Consider the following 16,247-nt stretch of genomic DNA (forward strand, 5'->3'; position numbering starts at 1 on the left):
AAATCTTAAAACTTACCCTGTCTTTTTACTTACTACTTTTACTTATGTGTTGGCAAAGTGTAGATTAACTGAACTCAACTCTAATAACCATATTCCTGCATATATACGTACATATTTACCTGTAATGCTTAAGTGAAAAAAAGGTGATTTTTCCGAAAATCAGTTTTATTTTAGTCAAAAATTAGCTTATTAATGTCTTAAAAACCCTTAAACTTAAGAGTAGGACACACTGCTTCAATATATTTTTTGAAACATTATTAATTTTGAAGCCTTGACACCTCAAATGTTTCAGGCAAAAGTCATTAAACAAATAATTCTTAATATTATTGATCATTTTAAAAGTGTTTAATGCAATCTTGTCTTTTAAAAACATGGACAAACCTCAGAAATGGAGTCCATGCACTCAGCAGGCTTCCTATTGCGCAGGGTGAGATGGGTGACACATCAGAGTTGTATAAGTCAGATGATTCACTCCCTAGGCAAACATACACTCACACAGCGTGGCCTCGCTGGTCGGTCAACTGACTAAATGATGTCGAAAGTGAATCGCCTCCCGAAACCCGCCTGGTATTTGCATACAGGAAAAACAACCCACATGCACAGCGCTAGTCTGTGTTGTGGGATAAGCTGCATATTGTGCTGTTATCGCAGCCCTGTTATCACTGTAGTTTCTCCTTTCTAAAGATAGGGCAGGCTTCAGAAAATGGCTGCTGTTCTTGTTGACATGATATCATGTGTACAGAAGTGACTGCACTGCACCAACGGGCTCAACCAGACAGACATGAGGGATTGGAAAAACAAAACTGGTTCCTCAGTGGTTGTGTTGTGACTCCACTCAGCAGCTCTCTAATAAAAGAGATGAATGGCCACAAATAATCGGACCAGTAACTGTGACCACCACTGACACCACAACCTCTGGCTGAGCCCTTGGAGAGGTTATTTTACATAAAAATTGATCTGATCAGAAGCAACTTGAAAAATGAGCCACTGCCTGAGTCACTGCTGCTTCATACATACTGTATGATTGTACATTTGTACCGACAGCTTCTTTTCCCCACAGTCCACATTCCTCACCAGAGAGGGAGGATAGCACACCTGATGATTTATTGTTTGTTGTTCACGCCTAGATGTTTCAAAGAAATATGAATTGGCCAACAGTGGAAAACAAGTGCAATTTGAAATTAATTTATCAACAGCCAGGTTCCAATTAGCCCATTAAACCATAAATTCAAAGTTAACATGAGATAAAGCAGCAGACTCTCTGTTGCTGCTGTTACATAGGTGAGACTCAGCACTGAAGCACCGTCTCTGACCCGCTCTCCTCCTGGTCATTTCAGCGTCTCCCTAATTAGCATAAGCTAACACAGCAGCAGTGGCCAACATACTCCCACCAGCACCAGAATAGCTCAAATCTGTCATTAAACCTGTTAATTAGGGCTGAATGATTTGGAAGAATGGGACTATTTTGACCGATACTGAAATTGCAATTCTGTAAAACTTTAATTAGTGGCCTGGGCTATTATTTGCTTATGTCACTGAACTCAACAGGCTTATATTTAGGACAGGTTTCTATAGGGGACAGGCCTTTATTTGTCAAAATGTGGAGCCACACCAGGCTAGGAAAAGGGACTGGGCGTTTTTGGGACTAGGCTTTTAATTGAAGTTTTAAGGTAATATGATTATGGTGTGAGTTTTGTAGAGAGTTCTGTAGATTAAGATGCGTAAGCTCTGCAGCAAAACAATATTTATCTAACATAGTATTTTGACACATATATCTCTTTGACAAATATGGTGCCTCCTGCATTATGAAAATTGCAGAAGGCCATATTGCTATTTCGTTAAATTCTCGATTAATTGTTCAGCCCTATAGTTACTAGCTGCTAGGTAATGTTTGTCGTGTGACACTAAAGTTAAGTGGAGCTCACACTCCTGCAGCAGTTGTCTCATTATACAGAGAGAGGGAGTGACAGCGAGGCGAGGAGGTGCTGATCGAAGCAATATGCTACGTAGCTCTACAATAAAATATGAGTTTACTCAACAAATACTTAGGTCCAAATCCAGTACTCATGCTCATCCACACATTTCACTCACTCATGCTTTTTAACTGTCTGTTTTAAGGCCTTCACACACTGAGGCCGATGCGTTTTATTGCGAAAATTTGCAATACGAGACAATAGACACATTTGATCCTTTGCCTCTCTCCACTGGAGTTATTCATCTGGCCGTCACCACTCCCTCCCTGTCTTTCATTTAGCACCACAGCTGCATGAAGGGGCGGAGCTGTCTTCCCTATCTGTCTCCACATTCTCCTCCTCTTCATCATCATCCACCTGAATATTACTGTCTGACCTGCTGAACATGAGCTGTCTGAGTTCTAAAATGATTCTGTGCGACCCGTTCTTCTGTCTTGTCGCGGCTGTGTCCCACCGCCATATTTTCCTCACTGATTCTCGGTCAGACATCTCTTAAGGCTTCTGATGGATGCGAGAAACACAGAAAATCGAACCTGTTCTGAACATTTTAATGACGGACAAAAGTTTCAGACTCAGTGTGCAAAGACCTCTACTCTCATTTGGTGTTTTGCCTCGCTATATTTGCGTCTTTACAGTGCTGTGTCTCGTGGATTCTCACACCTGGTCGATACCTTTTGTAAAGCCCTGACCTCACCCATAAATGTCTCAGACACAGAAAATAAGAAGAAAATAAAACAATACAGGCAGAGGGCAGAGTCTCTGCAGAAAATTACACCGCCACGCACTTCTAGTAGGTCGTAAGTGATGATTTAGAGGGGTTACAGCTGTATAAGTGTAACCGGTGGACTCTAGTCTTACTGATCTGTAGTATACAATATAGTTTGATTGTTGATTATATCCAGCTGTTGATGAGAGCATCAGCTAAGTGACAAAAATGCAAATCCAACTTTCTTTAAGGTAATAATGCAGATGTCTTCAGCTATAGTGTGTGTGTGTGTGTGTGTGTGTGAGACAGAGAGAGATAGCCCGAGGCTACAGAAGCTGACAGGCTGCTAGCTATTGACCCCAGGGGCAGGGGTGTTCTTAGCAAAGAAGCATTGACAAGGAGAGAGGAGGACATCTTGCCTGCTCTGCATTTTACCTTCAGGTCGATCTTGTCACAAGGTGGACGGTCCCGAGAATGGGACAGACGTGCGTGCATGTGTGTGCACAAACATAAACACAGTTTATACTGTGCCGTGTCTCGTCACATGCTGGGCCATATGCAGGTGTGTACCCATGCTGAGTGTACATGTACAGCAGGTAGCACTCCTCGTTGTGTATTCTCCTCTGGTTGCAGCGGGACATTGAAGTTAACACGAGGAGAGTAGCCACCTGCTGTCCAGCACTGCATGTCAGCAACTCACAACTGTTTCTGACTAGACCCCACCTTTCCTCTCACCGGCCAATCACGTAGCTCTGCCTGCCTGATTGTCCAGGCGCTCCTCATCACATTCAGGATCTCACCGCAGAGCTCAGCAGCCAATCTCTTTAATTCCTTCTGCCTGGTTTTAGTGCCCACTAGTCGCTTGTATTTCACTTTATCAGTCAACAATCAGTCGTCACTCCTTGAAGTTGTTCTCGTCCCGACTGCAGCGAACACCACAATCTCACAATCCCTCTCTACTTATCTCGTCCGCAAGATAGCCTTGTGCGGCTCATAAATCTCAACTCATTGTTTCGTTTAACAGAGCCAGGTTAGCTGTGTCGCTCTGCCCTTTATCTCTCCGCGCTCCTCCAGCCTCTGTCACCTTCCTCTTTGACCTCATCTTTCAAACAAATAAATCTGCTCATCGGACAGCGGTCCTAATAAGAGGAGCCGTGTGTTACAGCCCTCGGTGGCGTCGAGTTGACTTTCACCTTTAAAAGATGCATTCAAAATGTCATAGCTCTCTGACATTTACTGTGTGCCGTGTGGATGTGTGTGGAGGTGCAGCGGCAGCAAAGAGCAGGTCAGTGAGTTAGGAGCTGTGCGGCCTTGGCCCCCATCACTCTGCCATCTGTCCATCAGCGCTCGCTTAATTTTTGCTCTCCCCGGCTCTCTGTTTTGCCCCCTCCCTCCTGGCCCCTGTGTGTTTATTAGATTAGTAGGAGCACTCAGTACTGTCAGTCTACTGTTAATCCTTACGGTTATGCCTGCTAAGCTTCCCCCTCCCGCCTGACACCTGGTTCAGATCTGGAGAGCCCCACTCCAGGGTTTTGTTGTTACAGAATCCATTATTACCGCACCATGATGTCAGCTTTCTGTCAGCGAACACGCAGCATGGACTTGGATTGTGGCCTCAGAAACGTTACCTCTCATAGTCCCCTTCTCTTATCCTCTCCCTCCCTTCCTCTTCCCTTCCTCGCCTCGCTGACTGCACGTCTGGGTTTCATTGGAGTCGGCCTGCTTTTAATTTGAAGCTCTGTTTGTTTTCGAATCCCCCATCTCATCTCCTGCCAGCAGCACTCTCTCTGACTGACCGGGGAGTGTTTGCACACGTTCGGCTTTAAGACAGAAAGCTTCGCCTCCATCCTTAACCCTGAACACTGCGTGTCCACGTGTGTTTGTGTGTCCCAAGGCAAGCGGCTCCCTTCCTCCTTGTGATTATCCTGAGTGACAGCTCCTGTAATGACAGCAGCTGTATCAATTACTCTGATTACTGCTCTCATTAAACTGATGACTGCTGCTTTGAGCAAGAGAGGAAGTGAATTTTAGGAAATCACAATACACAGACACACAAGTTGGGCACGATATGAAAGACTGAAGAATTACAGGGCTGTAGGCAGGGGGACTTTGTTGTGTCGAGCTAACGTGGCCACCTGGTTGTGGCTGTTATTTTTCACCTTTCTAAATCACTCTCCTTTGTTTCCTTCTCTCTCCACAGTGAAACCATCCAAGCCCAGGTGCTATGCTGAAGGCCCCACACAGGAAGGCAAAGACATTGTGCTGAGGTGCTTATCCAGCGAGGGTACCAACCCCCTGCAGTACGGCTGGGAGAAGACCAGTGAAGGCAAGGTGCTGCCCAGCACCGCTGTGATGGGTAAGGGACCCTCTCACCACCACACCCAAACAAAACAGAGATCAGTTTCCAGGTCCCACACACACCTCCACTTTCTGTTTAACACTGTTCTTTGCCTTCACTACAGATCCAGTGGCAGGCACCATTAACGTGAGGAACGCATCTGCCAGTGCATCTGGAACCTACCGCTGCACCGTCAGCAACCGTGTTGGCACTGAGGACTGTATACTGTATCTAAAAGTGACGCCTCGTGAGTACCTATCTAACTTCCTCTTGTTGCACCGACCTGTAGTAAACGTGGTGCTAAAAGTGTCATCTGATGGTCAGCCGGCTAATGTACCTGACGCACACAAAAACAGGTCCATCGGAATCGTTCAGTTACAGTTTGCAGTAGGTGTGGGTGAAATGTCGATACTAGGGATGTTCCTGGCGACTTATTTCCCTGTCAACTAAAATATACATTTTAACAACGAGACAAAATTGAGAACAAGTCCAAGTCTACAGTCTGCAGCCATGCAAGCAGCTCTGTGAAGCTGCACAACGGTACTTTGACCTAAATGCTCAGCTTGAAACGTCAGCGGGTTTTAGTAGGTGTAATGTTTACTGTGTTAAGTCTCTTAGCTGAGCATGCTGATATTTACTCCCTGAAAACACAGATTACAGCTGAGGCTGGTGACATAGTCATTACTTTGCAGGTATTTGATTATGGACCAAAATATCAAGAGTCTCGATTTATCCCACTGGCAGTCAAAAACCTAAAGATATTCAGTTTAGTATCATTTTCAGAAAAGGAAAACCAGCAAGTTTTAGAAGCTGGAAATGTAAATGTTTTGCATTTTTTCTTGCTGTTGCTGATGAATAATGTGTCCATTAGTTAACTGACTAATTGTTGTAGCCCTAGTTGAGATATTAGTCTTGTTGTTGGCCGCATATGTGCAGCCTTATTACCTGTACCTTAGCTCAGGCTATGTACACATTTTTTTATCTTCTACTATAAAGATTGAGCATCTGGGACCTGTTTGGTTATTATTATGTTAATATTTTTCATGTACGTGCACTGATGGTACATTTATCAGTGCCAGCACACGAGCAACCAAAGCCCAGCTGTATTCAATATTTCCTCGCCAACAAATAGAAGATAAAGGCGACTGCAGCAAAAATCTGCCAGTTTATCGCAGCTAAACAGAGAAAGCGAACAGATTTCAGCAAGCAGAGTGGCAGAGTTATAACATGGTCGTCCTCTGAGTGCTACAGCCACTGAAATAAAAGTCCTGCAGAAGATTCCACTGCATCTAAAAAGATGGATTACATTTGATTCACAAGTGCTGTGGACACGGTTTGAGGATCCAGGCAGTGTCGGCTGCTTGAGTAGTAGAAGCTGTGGTATCACACACTATGACAGCCTGTCAAACAAACAAACAAACAAGTGCTGCAGCGTGGGGCAGCTGTAGCCGAGTGCTGGAGAAACAAACAAACAAACAAGTGCTGCAGCGTGGGGCAGCTGTAGCCGAGTGCTGGAGCATGATGTTGCTATCATACAAGAACATGGAAGAACATGTGCCAGAGGTACCTACTCTTGCCCCGACACTCTTCTTTGACCCAGCGTCTGTTTCAGACTCATCCTTAAGAGTTGGATATACTTCATAATGGGCTACGGTTCTTTTTATATTAGATCTGGTCTCTGCGTACACATGTGCAGTCAGCAGATGATAAAATTTACATCACCTAGTACCCTGTGGCTATGCAGACGCTGAAAGTTTAATTTGCGTTTTAGTGGAAGAGGGATCTCTGACTGATTCTAGTAAGTGCACTTTAGAAATGTTTAACTATTTTCAAAGTGATGAGCTGAAAAAAAGGTCCTTTAGTTATCTTTAAGTCTTTGCTACCCACATGACATTTACCAAACCCTCCAACCTTTCTCTTCCTTGTGTGGTCCAGCCCCCAACACTCCAGGCATCATCGCAGGAGCCATAATCGCTGTGCTTCTGATCCTCATCATCATCGCCATCATCCTGTACTGCTGCTGCCGCGCCCGTCACAGGAAGAAGTACGAGAAGGAAATCTGCAACGAGATCAGGTATACTCAACTAAAACATCGATGACTCTCGCTCACAGGCCCTGTTGACGCTTGATAGTAACATGCATCACAAGGGGACAGCTCTAAATAGGACCAGATCGTTGTTTTGGTGATCCCGTGCTAGCGCTTTATAACTTGCCCTCTGTACGACAAGTTGGAGGAAGTGTTGTGTGACTGTCCATCATTTTACCCTGTGAAAGGAGACATGTTGAATTCTTCTGACAGCAATATCAGCAACAGCTGTACTGGCACAACTGCTAACATGACGTAGCAGGCAGCTCACAAGGACGTTATAACTGTGTGTGGGGCGCTATTCACCCTCTAGTGTGAGTGACATAGGCAGTAACAAAATCTGAACACAAGTGGTCAGTTTTAGTCGCATGATAGACACAGGTGTGAACGACGATGTGTCTCGACTGTTCACCAAAACACGTTTATCCCAGGAGTAAACAAGCTCATAGATACCCAGAGCTCCCTTTGATGGAAGGATATTTTGGAGCACTGTGTAGTCTTTGCTGTGTAATGAAAAAAATGCATCTCTGGTTTTATAATACTGGATACAATATAAGCATCAAAAATGCCATAGGGTACATGTGATTATTACGCCTAGCTCCACTTGTAGTATGACCTGTGGTCATCGCAGATACACACACACATGCACACGCAACAACACGTCTCCGACAGCCCCAACAACCATGAAAATGGTTTTTCTCTATCAGCGTTTTTCTTTTTTTACCCCTCCTCAAATAAACAGCTGTGGTAATCAGTTTGAAAGCTTTGTTTGCTCTGTGGCTCCTGTGTCATGTCTGCCGCTGGCTGCCCCCCACCCCCACTCCAGAGCCACCTACCCCCCCACCCCTCGCCATCCAGCTCTCCATCCGGCCCACGGGCTCTGTACAACCCCTGGGCTTACTATCACTCTGCTGCGGACTGAATCTGTCTAAGACCACAATGTGACACTCATGCTGTAGGACAAAGAGGATTAGACCACTGGTCCTGTCTCGTATACACAGACAGACACACATTCGCTGAAACACCACAGCATGAAGCTATGGACTAAACAAGCTCTGGCCCCTCAGGCTCAGTTTGATTGAGCATTTAACTGGATTATTGCTGCTTATTAGTTGTTAATGTGGTGGCAGAGGGAGTAGAGGGCATAGCCGTACTTGGTTGCTCAGCTCAATCTCTACAGGCTATTACACAGTCAGTGTGGCTGAGCGGTGCAGACACTGCCCCGACCAATCAAACAGGCCAGCTCCAATTATTTGTCCCTCTTTACTGAGTCAAATCATGTTTTGCTCTTGAAATGACTCACACAGGCTCCTTAAGTATTCATTGTTTTCCTCACTGTGGGCAGCGAGTGCCAGACACTCCAGACTTTTATACCGGTGTGTCATCAAGCTTCATTTGGGTTTATAGCACCTGAGAAAACCATTTTCCATGTTCAGTTTCTGACCTGACACACAGGTGAGCTAATGAAGGGGCAGTCTTGTAAACAGGAGTAAGCAGCATTCAATTTTTATGCACCATTTTTCATCCAGTATTTTTCGTGGGAACATCAAAAATTGGTATTGAGAGAGAGTGCTGCAGCAAGCAACAGCAAAACAGGAAGGTGCACCGTCAATGTGCTTCCACTAACAGTGCTCGTTTGTGGCACAAACATGCTCAGATTGTTGTTATCAGTTTCCTACACTGTTATAGAAAGGGCCCTCCAGAGAAACTAAATGTTTTTCCAGATCTTTCACTTGTTTCGGTCTGTTTTGTGTCCAAGTCTCTTGAGGTGCACCACACTGCCTTTTTTTTTTTTTAATTGAATGCCACTAGTGGGGGAAAAAACGCTTGCTGTGCCTTTTTATTGTTGCCAGGCAACCACTGACTCCCCTCCTCATTCTAACCTTCCCATGTAATCAATCTACCATTTATTTATTTTTGTTTTGTGACAGTAATTAGTATCTAGTTCTTAATGTTTATTCAGAGGGTACTGTCTGTAGCTCTGGTTGAGAGTGAGAGGCTGTCAGCAGATAAACGGAGATCTGTGTGGGTACATGAGACCCTAAAAAAGAGGGTGGATCATGGGGAGTACCACCAGTTGGTCCAGGAGCTTCTCCTCGATGATGGCTGTTTACAGTTATATTTTAGGATGACTCGGGCAGTTTGACAACCTGCTGTCTGTCGTCAGGCCGTATAGCTCTGGGTATCCAGCAGCTGGTACCACCAGTTTCTCCTCCATTGTTTAGAGACTGTAAACTTGTTGTCATGATCACCACAATAGGCCCGCCTCTCAAATCATGCGATTGGACAATGGGAAAAAAGAGATGACACGAGGCGTTTTTCCACTTTGAGTTGGCGTTTTTTCAACTGGAGGAGTTCAGGGCGCTTCCTGTGAATATAATTCAATTAATCATTTTTCTATACAGGTGTTTACACTGTATTAACACCTTATTTTAAAAAGCAGACACAGTCATATTTGTATCCATGGCTGTTGCAGTGCATTTACAAGTTTGAGTTCAGGGACACTCCCTACTTTAGCAGCAGCTGCCGGTTTGACCACGCACATGTGAGAGGCTGGCTTGATGCAGAAACATCAGACGCTGCCTCTGGACGACCCAAGAAGTACAGGAGGTCATAATTTGATCCAGCTTGGCTGAGTAAAAGACTGTGTCAAGCTAGCCATCACTCACACATGCATGATCAAACCTACAGACTCTAAAGTTGGAGACAGACACAAGCAGAGCAGAGTGAAGTCTCTGTGACAGCTGTCGGCGGCTCTGGCGCTGCGTGTGGAGGAGCTGAGTGCAGCCCTCAATAAAACACCAGCACAAAGAGCAAAGGATGGAAACAGTGCCTGTAAATGACACCAAAACATAGCAACATCGTTTTCAAAGGCTCATGAATTGAGACAGCATTTTGGCAAATTTCACGATATTCCGCATTTTACAGCTGACTGCAGTTTTTATTGTAAAATTCCGCACTTTCGTCCATTTTTCCGGCATCACAGAAATCATAGGGCCTTTCAGACAATAACTGACAATCCTGCAGAACAGACCTTTAATGATGATGATTTAATAATACATTTAATGTTTTTAATTGTACCTATATGTCCTTTTGTTATGTGTCTCTTTGCCCTGTTGCTGAAATGTTGTAAATAAATAAATTTGCTTTGTCTTATTGTCTGAACGTTCTCCCATCTCTGTTTCCTCTCAGAGAGGACGTGCCCCCTCCTAAGAGTCGTGTCTCGACAGCGCGCAGCTTCACCGTGGGCAGCCAGCGCTCCTCCCTGGGCTCCATGTCGCCCTCCAACCTGCAGGACTACGCCCTGAAGCCCCAGTATGACAAGATTCCCTCATCAGAGGAATACGACAGGCCTCCGAGCCACGCCCCCCTGCCCCCGCCCGGCGCTCCTACCAGGATGGCCGGCCCCAACATTAGCCGTATGGGGGGCGTCGCCGTCATGATCCCTGCCCAGAACAGGGACGGCTCAATCGTCTAGTAGCTCGTCCTCTTCTCGAGAAGGGACCGTGCAACGAGGGGAGGGAACGAAGGAAGGGAGTAGGACACAAGCCAATGAAGATGGAGCAGGAGCTGGGTGGGGCTCGCCTGACTTGTAGCTCTTCGTTATTTACAAATGGGAGTTTACTCCTCTGATGAGACCTGGCTCTGCTGTGGTGCTGAGAAGAGAAATCAAGTTGTACTGGAATCACAACAGAGCACATTAACTTTTTATCAAATACAAATACAAAAAAAAAAAACTTTTATGAATTTTACTTCCTGGACTTTCTCACTGAAAATGAATTGGTGTGGATATAAAGCAGAATGGTCAATATACAAATTATATTGTACATAAGTGAATGCATGTTTTGTTTTTTGTTTTTTAATATAGATGGCCCTTGCTGTAGAGATACTGTATGTTCAAAACAGATCCAGGCCCCTGATTGGCCAGCTGTACAGCTGTATGCATGCATGTATGTATAAAACTGCAGCTGTATGTGTGGATATAAGTGTATGTTTGTGAATGGGAGTTTGGGAAATGTGTAGTTTGGTTATCGTCTTCTGCGCCTACATAACAGTATGATCGTTTGCCAGTCTGCCCCTTTCTGACATTTTTAATTCCATAAATTTATTGTTAAATGAGATTTTCTGACCTTTGGAAAAATTGAAAGACGGGCTTGTTCGAAGAAAATTCACACATTTTAATTAATCCCTCGACAAATGCCTTTTCAGGTCAACCGTTTGCCGTCGAAGCGTTTGCTGTTTGAATTGTCCAGTCTGGGTTTGGGCAGGGGGGCTGACGTGGACAGGATTGGCTGGTTGTGCGGGGGAGGTTCAGGCCAACACATCTTTTGATTGGGCGGATTACTGCCTCTTGACCGAGCTTAAAAAACAATAAAAGAGGCGGTAGCGTATTTGGGGAAGAAGAGGGCAGCTGGACAGCAAGGTTCACTGAGCAATCGGCTTTGATTGTGTTTGACTGTCAACAGGCCCCTAACCCCCGCAACATGTAGCCTCCCCACACACACACACACACACACACACACACACACACACACAGACAGTCTTAATTTATCATCCGTTGTATTAGTCACCCCTGCTCAGATGTACGGCGTATGTAATCCTCCTTATTTGCAGTTGCATTACGAGGAGCCGATATCTTGATTAACCTTTTCTCTGTGAAACCTTTCACGGCCTCTGTAGCGTTAATTGGACTTTCTAATGAAGGATGTGGAGCGTGCCTGCGTGCACACACAGGAACAAATGAGAAACTGCTCTCTTCACTTTACAGCCACCTTTGGTTCAAGTTGTGCAGTGTCAGTGCTGGGCAATATAAATGTTCAGTCAGTCAGTCAGTCAGTGTAAGTCGCCTCGAGTCAGTCCTGCAGTTTTTGGGTTCTTCTACTCTTAAAACATGCCCATTGTTCCATAGTTTGCAAACTGTTTCGAAGCCCAACATCTCATCTTGTCTGCTTCTTAACAAGAAACACAGTATGAATACTTTCTCCGACGCCTTATTCTATTCCTTATTGCAGCCTTACACACACCCTCGGTTCACCTCTGCACAGCCCTCGCAGCTGGATTCTAATAACTTCTATTGTGCCTTGTTGCCCCAGTTGAGTTGTGTCGTAGCACATCTGACAATGTGTGCTGTGCTCTGAGCAACAGCAGCATCCCGAGCGGCCGTCACAGCCCACAGCAGCTAAAACAATTTAATAATCAGTACACAGTGAGCCTATCGATTGTTTTCTGTTGGCTCCATCAGGTCGAGTCAAGGATTTCCCACACCCACTCTCCGCTTCCAAATTCCCCCACAGCTTAAAGGGCAGTCCAACCCGAATTCAAAAATACGTATTTTTCCTCTCACCTGTAGAGCTGCTCATCACTCTGGATTGTTTTGGTGTGAGTTGCTGAGTGTTGGAGGACCATGAGTAGATGCACTCTTCCTTCTGTGCAGTGATGGGGTTTGTAGGTGTAGAAAGAAAATAGTTCCTACATGAAACTGCTCACAACAAGGTCTGTGGAATATCTTGAGTAACCGGGTCATGATTTCTGGAAAGACATTGCTGTTGAGCTTTTCAAATGTATGTTTTTGGCGCTTTGAGCATCACAAGCCGAGTGACATCTCGCCGATATCTCCAACACTCGGCAACTCACACCAAACAATCTAGCTTGATAAACAGCACTACAGGTAAGAGAAAAAATACTTTTTGATTACGATTTTGAGGTGTACTGTCCCTTTAACAAACCTTTATCACAGTCTTACAGCTTTGATTTTGTATTCCAAAACATGTTTTTTTTTTTTACTTTATTTAAGTAAATTGATGTGCTTTTTTTTAAGAAAATAACTAATGGTTTTGGCTGTATGTATAAATATCCTGTCGCAGTAACCCTATCTAATCACAACACAGTTGAATGATATAAAGATGATGTTTGTATGTATATGTGATGCTCTGCCGTGCTGTGCTTGGCGAATCTATATCTAAAAAACAGAAGAGGAGGGGCGGTGCGGGTCATGTCAGTACAGTGTGAACGCTCCCTTGGTATGACTGGAAATTTCCGGCATTGTGTGTGTGTATGTATGAATCCTGGGATCTAAGGGGAGGTGACAGCTGTAGCAACATCTCGGCTTGTACACTTCCTGGCAGACTGGATGTCGCACCTTTTTTCTAACACAGAGGAAAGTGAGACCAACCTGGACCTGCCTAGACAAAGAAATTGCATCTGTCAGTTCCTCTTAAACACTACTGCGTGTGTGTGTGGGTGTGGGAGCAGGTGTATTGTACATGAGGGGAGTTTGCTGTCAGGATGGGCCCCTGTAGAATTCTAGTTTCACCTGCTGACAAACTGTACAGAGCTCTCGGGGAGACGGTGCTGTTGCCGTCGCCTCTCTGCGCTCAGAACATTAACTACTAACAATATTAACTGTAGCTTTGAAATCAACGTACTAATATTGTATGGAGATCTCCTTTGAGGTTTGCACACTGTGTGAAAACCAGTTTTTTTCTTTTTGTGTGTATTTTTGTGCTGTATTTTTGAATAATAAAAGTCCATGAAATTAAAAAAAAAAGAACAGTCAGCCATGTTTGTTTATTTGTTTACTGAAGGGCAGCAAGATGATGCAGGTTAGCATTGTCGCCTTACAGCAAGAGGGTTCCTGGGGTTGGGGGTTCAAACCCTGGGGGTGTGGGAGCCCTTCTGTGTGGAGTTTGCATGTCCCCCCCCCCCCTTGTCAACGTGGGTTTTCTCTGGATACTCCAGCTTCCTCCCACAGTCCAAAGACATGCAGGTTGATTGGTGACTCTAAATTGTCTGTAGGTGTGAATGTGAGTGTGAATGGTTGTCTGTCTCTATGTGTCAGATATGATAGTGTGGCGACCTGTCCAGGGTGTACCCCGCTTTTCGCCCAATGTCAGCTGGGATAGGCTCAAGCCCCCTCTCAACAGGATAAGCAGTCATGGAAAATGAATGAATCGTCAGCCATGTTTGTTTATTTGTTTACTGCAGCAGCAGCAGCTTGTTGACTTGAGCATGAATAAAATCTCAATTTGTCTCCTCTCCAGTGGCGCGTGGTCCCTGGGGGGCTCGGCTTCCCGCAGCTTCCTGACTGTGATTAATTTTAATCAGCCGGTGAATTCCGCCCCCTTACACCAGGTGAGGTGACTTTCTAACCATTTAATGACTGTAATTAATCAATTAAGAGGGGACAGGCACAATCACTGCCTGCCGTCTCACCGTGCTCACTGTGCAGCTACAGTAAAAACATGCAAAGGTGTGTGACCTGACTTGCCTACCAGCATGCTGTAGGCTTTGTATCGACTCGTTCCAGTTCCCCTGCTGCACTGTATTGTCAGTAGCATCATGGCCACTTGTGTCAACATCTTTTTTTCAATTACAGCCAATTTCCCCCCGTAGTTAATGTGGTGGGTAATTACTTTCATTGCAGGCCAGCACTAATCAAAGTTAGACAAAATTAGCTTTCTAATTAAGTATGCTGAATGGTGTGAAAAGCCTTGTTAATGACTGAGGGATGCACATGTTGCTGTTGTGTCGTTTTATCCTGACCACTGTCGCCCTATTCTCACTTTATATACACTCAACAACATGCTGGTGATCTGGACGTGTGGATAGATCGATAGCTGATTATTAGCCAATAGCTCCACTGAGCGCAGGCTGCTGACAGGTAGTCGATACAAAGATTAAAGCACTTAGTAGCAGTGCTAAGCGGACGTCCATTGCGATAATTGGATGTCAGTAATAGATAGGGCCCCAGAGCATTGATCTATGGCTAGTCCTAGTCCCTCGTGGATCCTAATGACTCCCCCAGCAGCTCTGCACATCAGGGGTTCTCTTATGCACCGGGTTTGTTCAGATGCAGTGATACCTGCACAATCAAAGCCGTCCCACAAATGGATGTGGCGAGGCGTAATGACACTTTTATGGCCGTGCATTTCAAAACACTCATTAAAAGGACATTCGTGATGTGTGCCACCGAACACGTGCAGATTAGATTTATGGACTAAAGGCTGTTCTCATTGAATTAATGTACAATGAGTCATACATCATCCCTCAGTGTCTTCCAGCCCAATATCCATTTGTGACATTTTTTTTTTTTTTTACCTCATGTCCTCATTCACACAGCTGAAGGGAGAGAGTGGTGTTGTGCTAAGCACCTGGGGATTTGTGCCTGCCTCTCACTTCCCCGGCTCCCTCCCTTCTGCCTGGGTAAGGTATTAATTGTTTGCACAGATCAAGGAGGTTGGTATGGCAAAAAAAAAAGCTCATTGGTTCTCCAGGAGGGTTTCCTTGGCAACCTTATCTGGTTGTACACAGTCTAAGCTGGCTGCTAGCGGGATGATTTATCTTGTAAAGCGTGATTCGCTCCCTGCTAACAAAAGAGGGCCTCTAAAAGCACGGGTCTCATCAAAGTCGCTCTCCTCCGGCGTGACGTCTGCTGTCACAGACGTTAAGCTTCCTGCCGTTTTTAGAAACCTCAGTCAGGTTGGGAGAGGGTAGCAGGGGGAATTCTGGGTAGGATGGAGGAGTATGCATATGCATGAAGAGCGAGCTCCATCGGCTCCGTTGGCACAGCAGTACATTAACATTTTGGCTCGGCGCTCTCAGCACTTTGGATGTAAAATGACACAGATTATGATGTGAATATAAGCTTTTACAGCTACATCCGATAATTGACTGAGGAGTTACAGCCATTTTTGGACACGGTCCCTCTTGTTTCAGTCGCAGTAGTATTCACATGGATACAGACTGTACTGTCAGGACTCTTGTGTTTTCAGTTCAGTTTCTGTTATTCTTTAAAGGGTAACTTCAGTATTTTTCAACCCGGCCCATATTTACCTATGTTTTTGTGGTTAAGGGACTAATGCTAACAACAACTTTTGAAATTGGTCCAATATTGAGTGAAAGTGCGTCAGAAAACAGGCTGCAATGTAACCACTCGGGGCATTTATGCACCTTTAATTTATGTCCACTTAAAGTGCTTGTTTTTGCCACTGACAGGCTCACATTATATTTTTAAGTGTCTGACAACATTATGGAAAAGATCCTAACAGAGATAAACCTTTTTCTTTAACCAGAAAAAGCTCTGCAATCACCATCGTCAATTCTACCAGACTCCATTTAAATAAACGGTAATTTTATTATTGTGAA

The 16,247-nt window shown here is 44.8% G+C and overlaps 1 protein-coding gene across 1 annotated transcript in view; it reads left to right on the top strand.

Moving 5' to 3' along the window:
- cxadr (CXADR Ig-like cell adhesion molecule) overlaps positions 1-13,653 on the top strand; it is a 54,742-nt gene extending 41,089 nt beyond the window's left edge. The window contains exons 4-7 of the mRNA XM_050040305.1: positions 4,880-5,035; positions 5,142-5,264; positions 6,953-7,091; positions 10,296-13,653. Coding sequence (XP_049896262.1) covers positions 4,880-5,035; positions 5,142-5,264; positions 6,953-7,091; positions 10,296-10,581 — 704 coding nt within the window. The 3' untranslated portion in view covers positions 10,582-13,653. The remainder of the gene's footprint in view (positions 1-4,879; positions 5,036-5,141; positions 5,265-6,952; positions 7,092-10,295) is intronic.
- Positions 13,654-16,247: the final 2,594 nt, after the last annotated feature.

Source organism: Epinephelus moara, chromosome 3 (assembly GCF_006386435.1).
Source record: "Epinephelus moara isolate mb chromosome 3, YSFRI_EMoa_1.0, whole genome shotgun sequence".
Lineage (NCBI taxonomy): Eukaryota > Metazoa > Chordata > Actinopteri > Perciformes > Serranidae > Epinephelus > Epinephelus moara.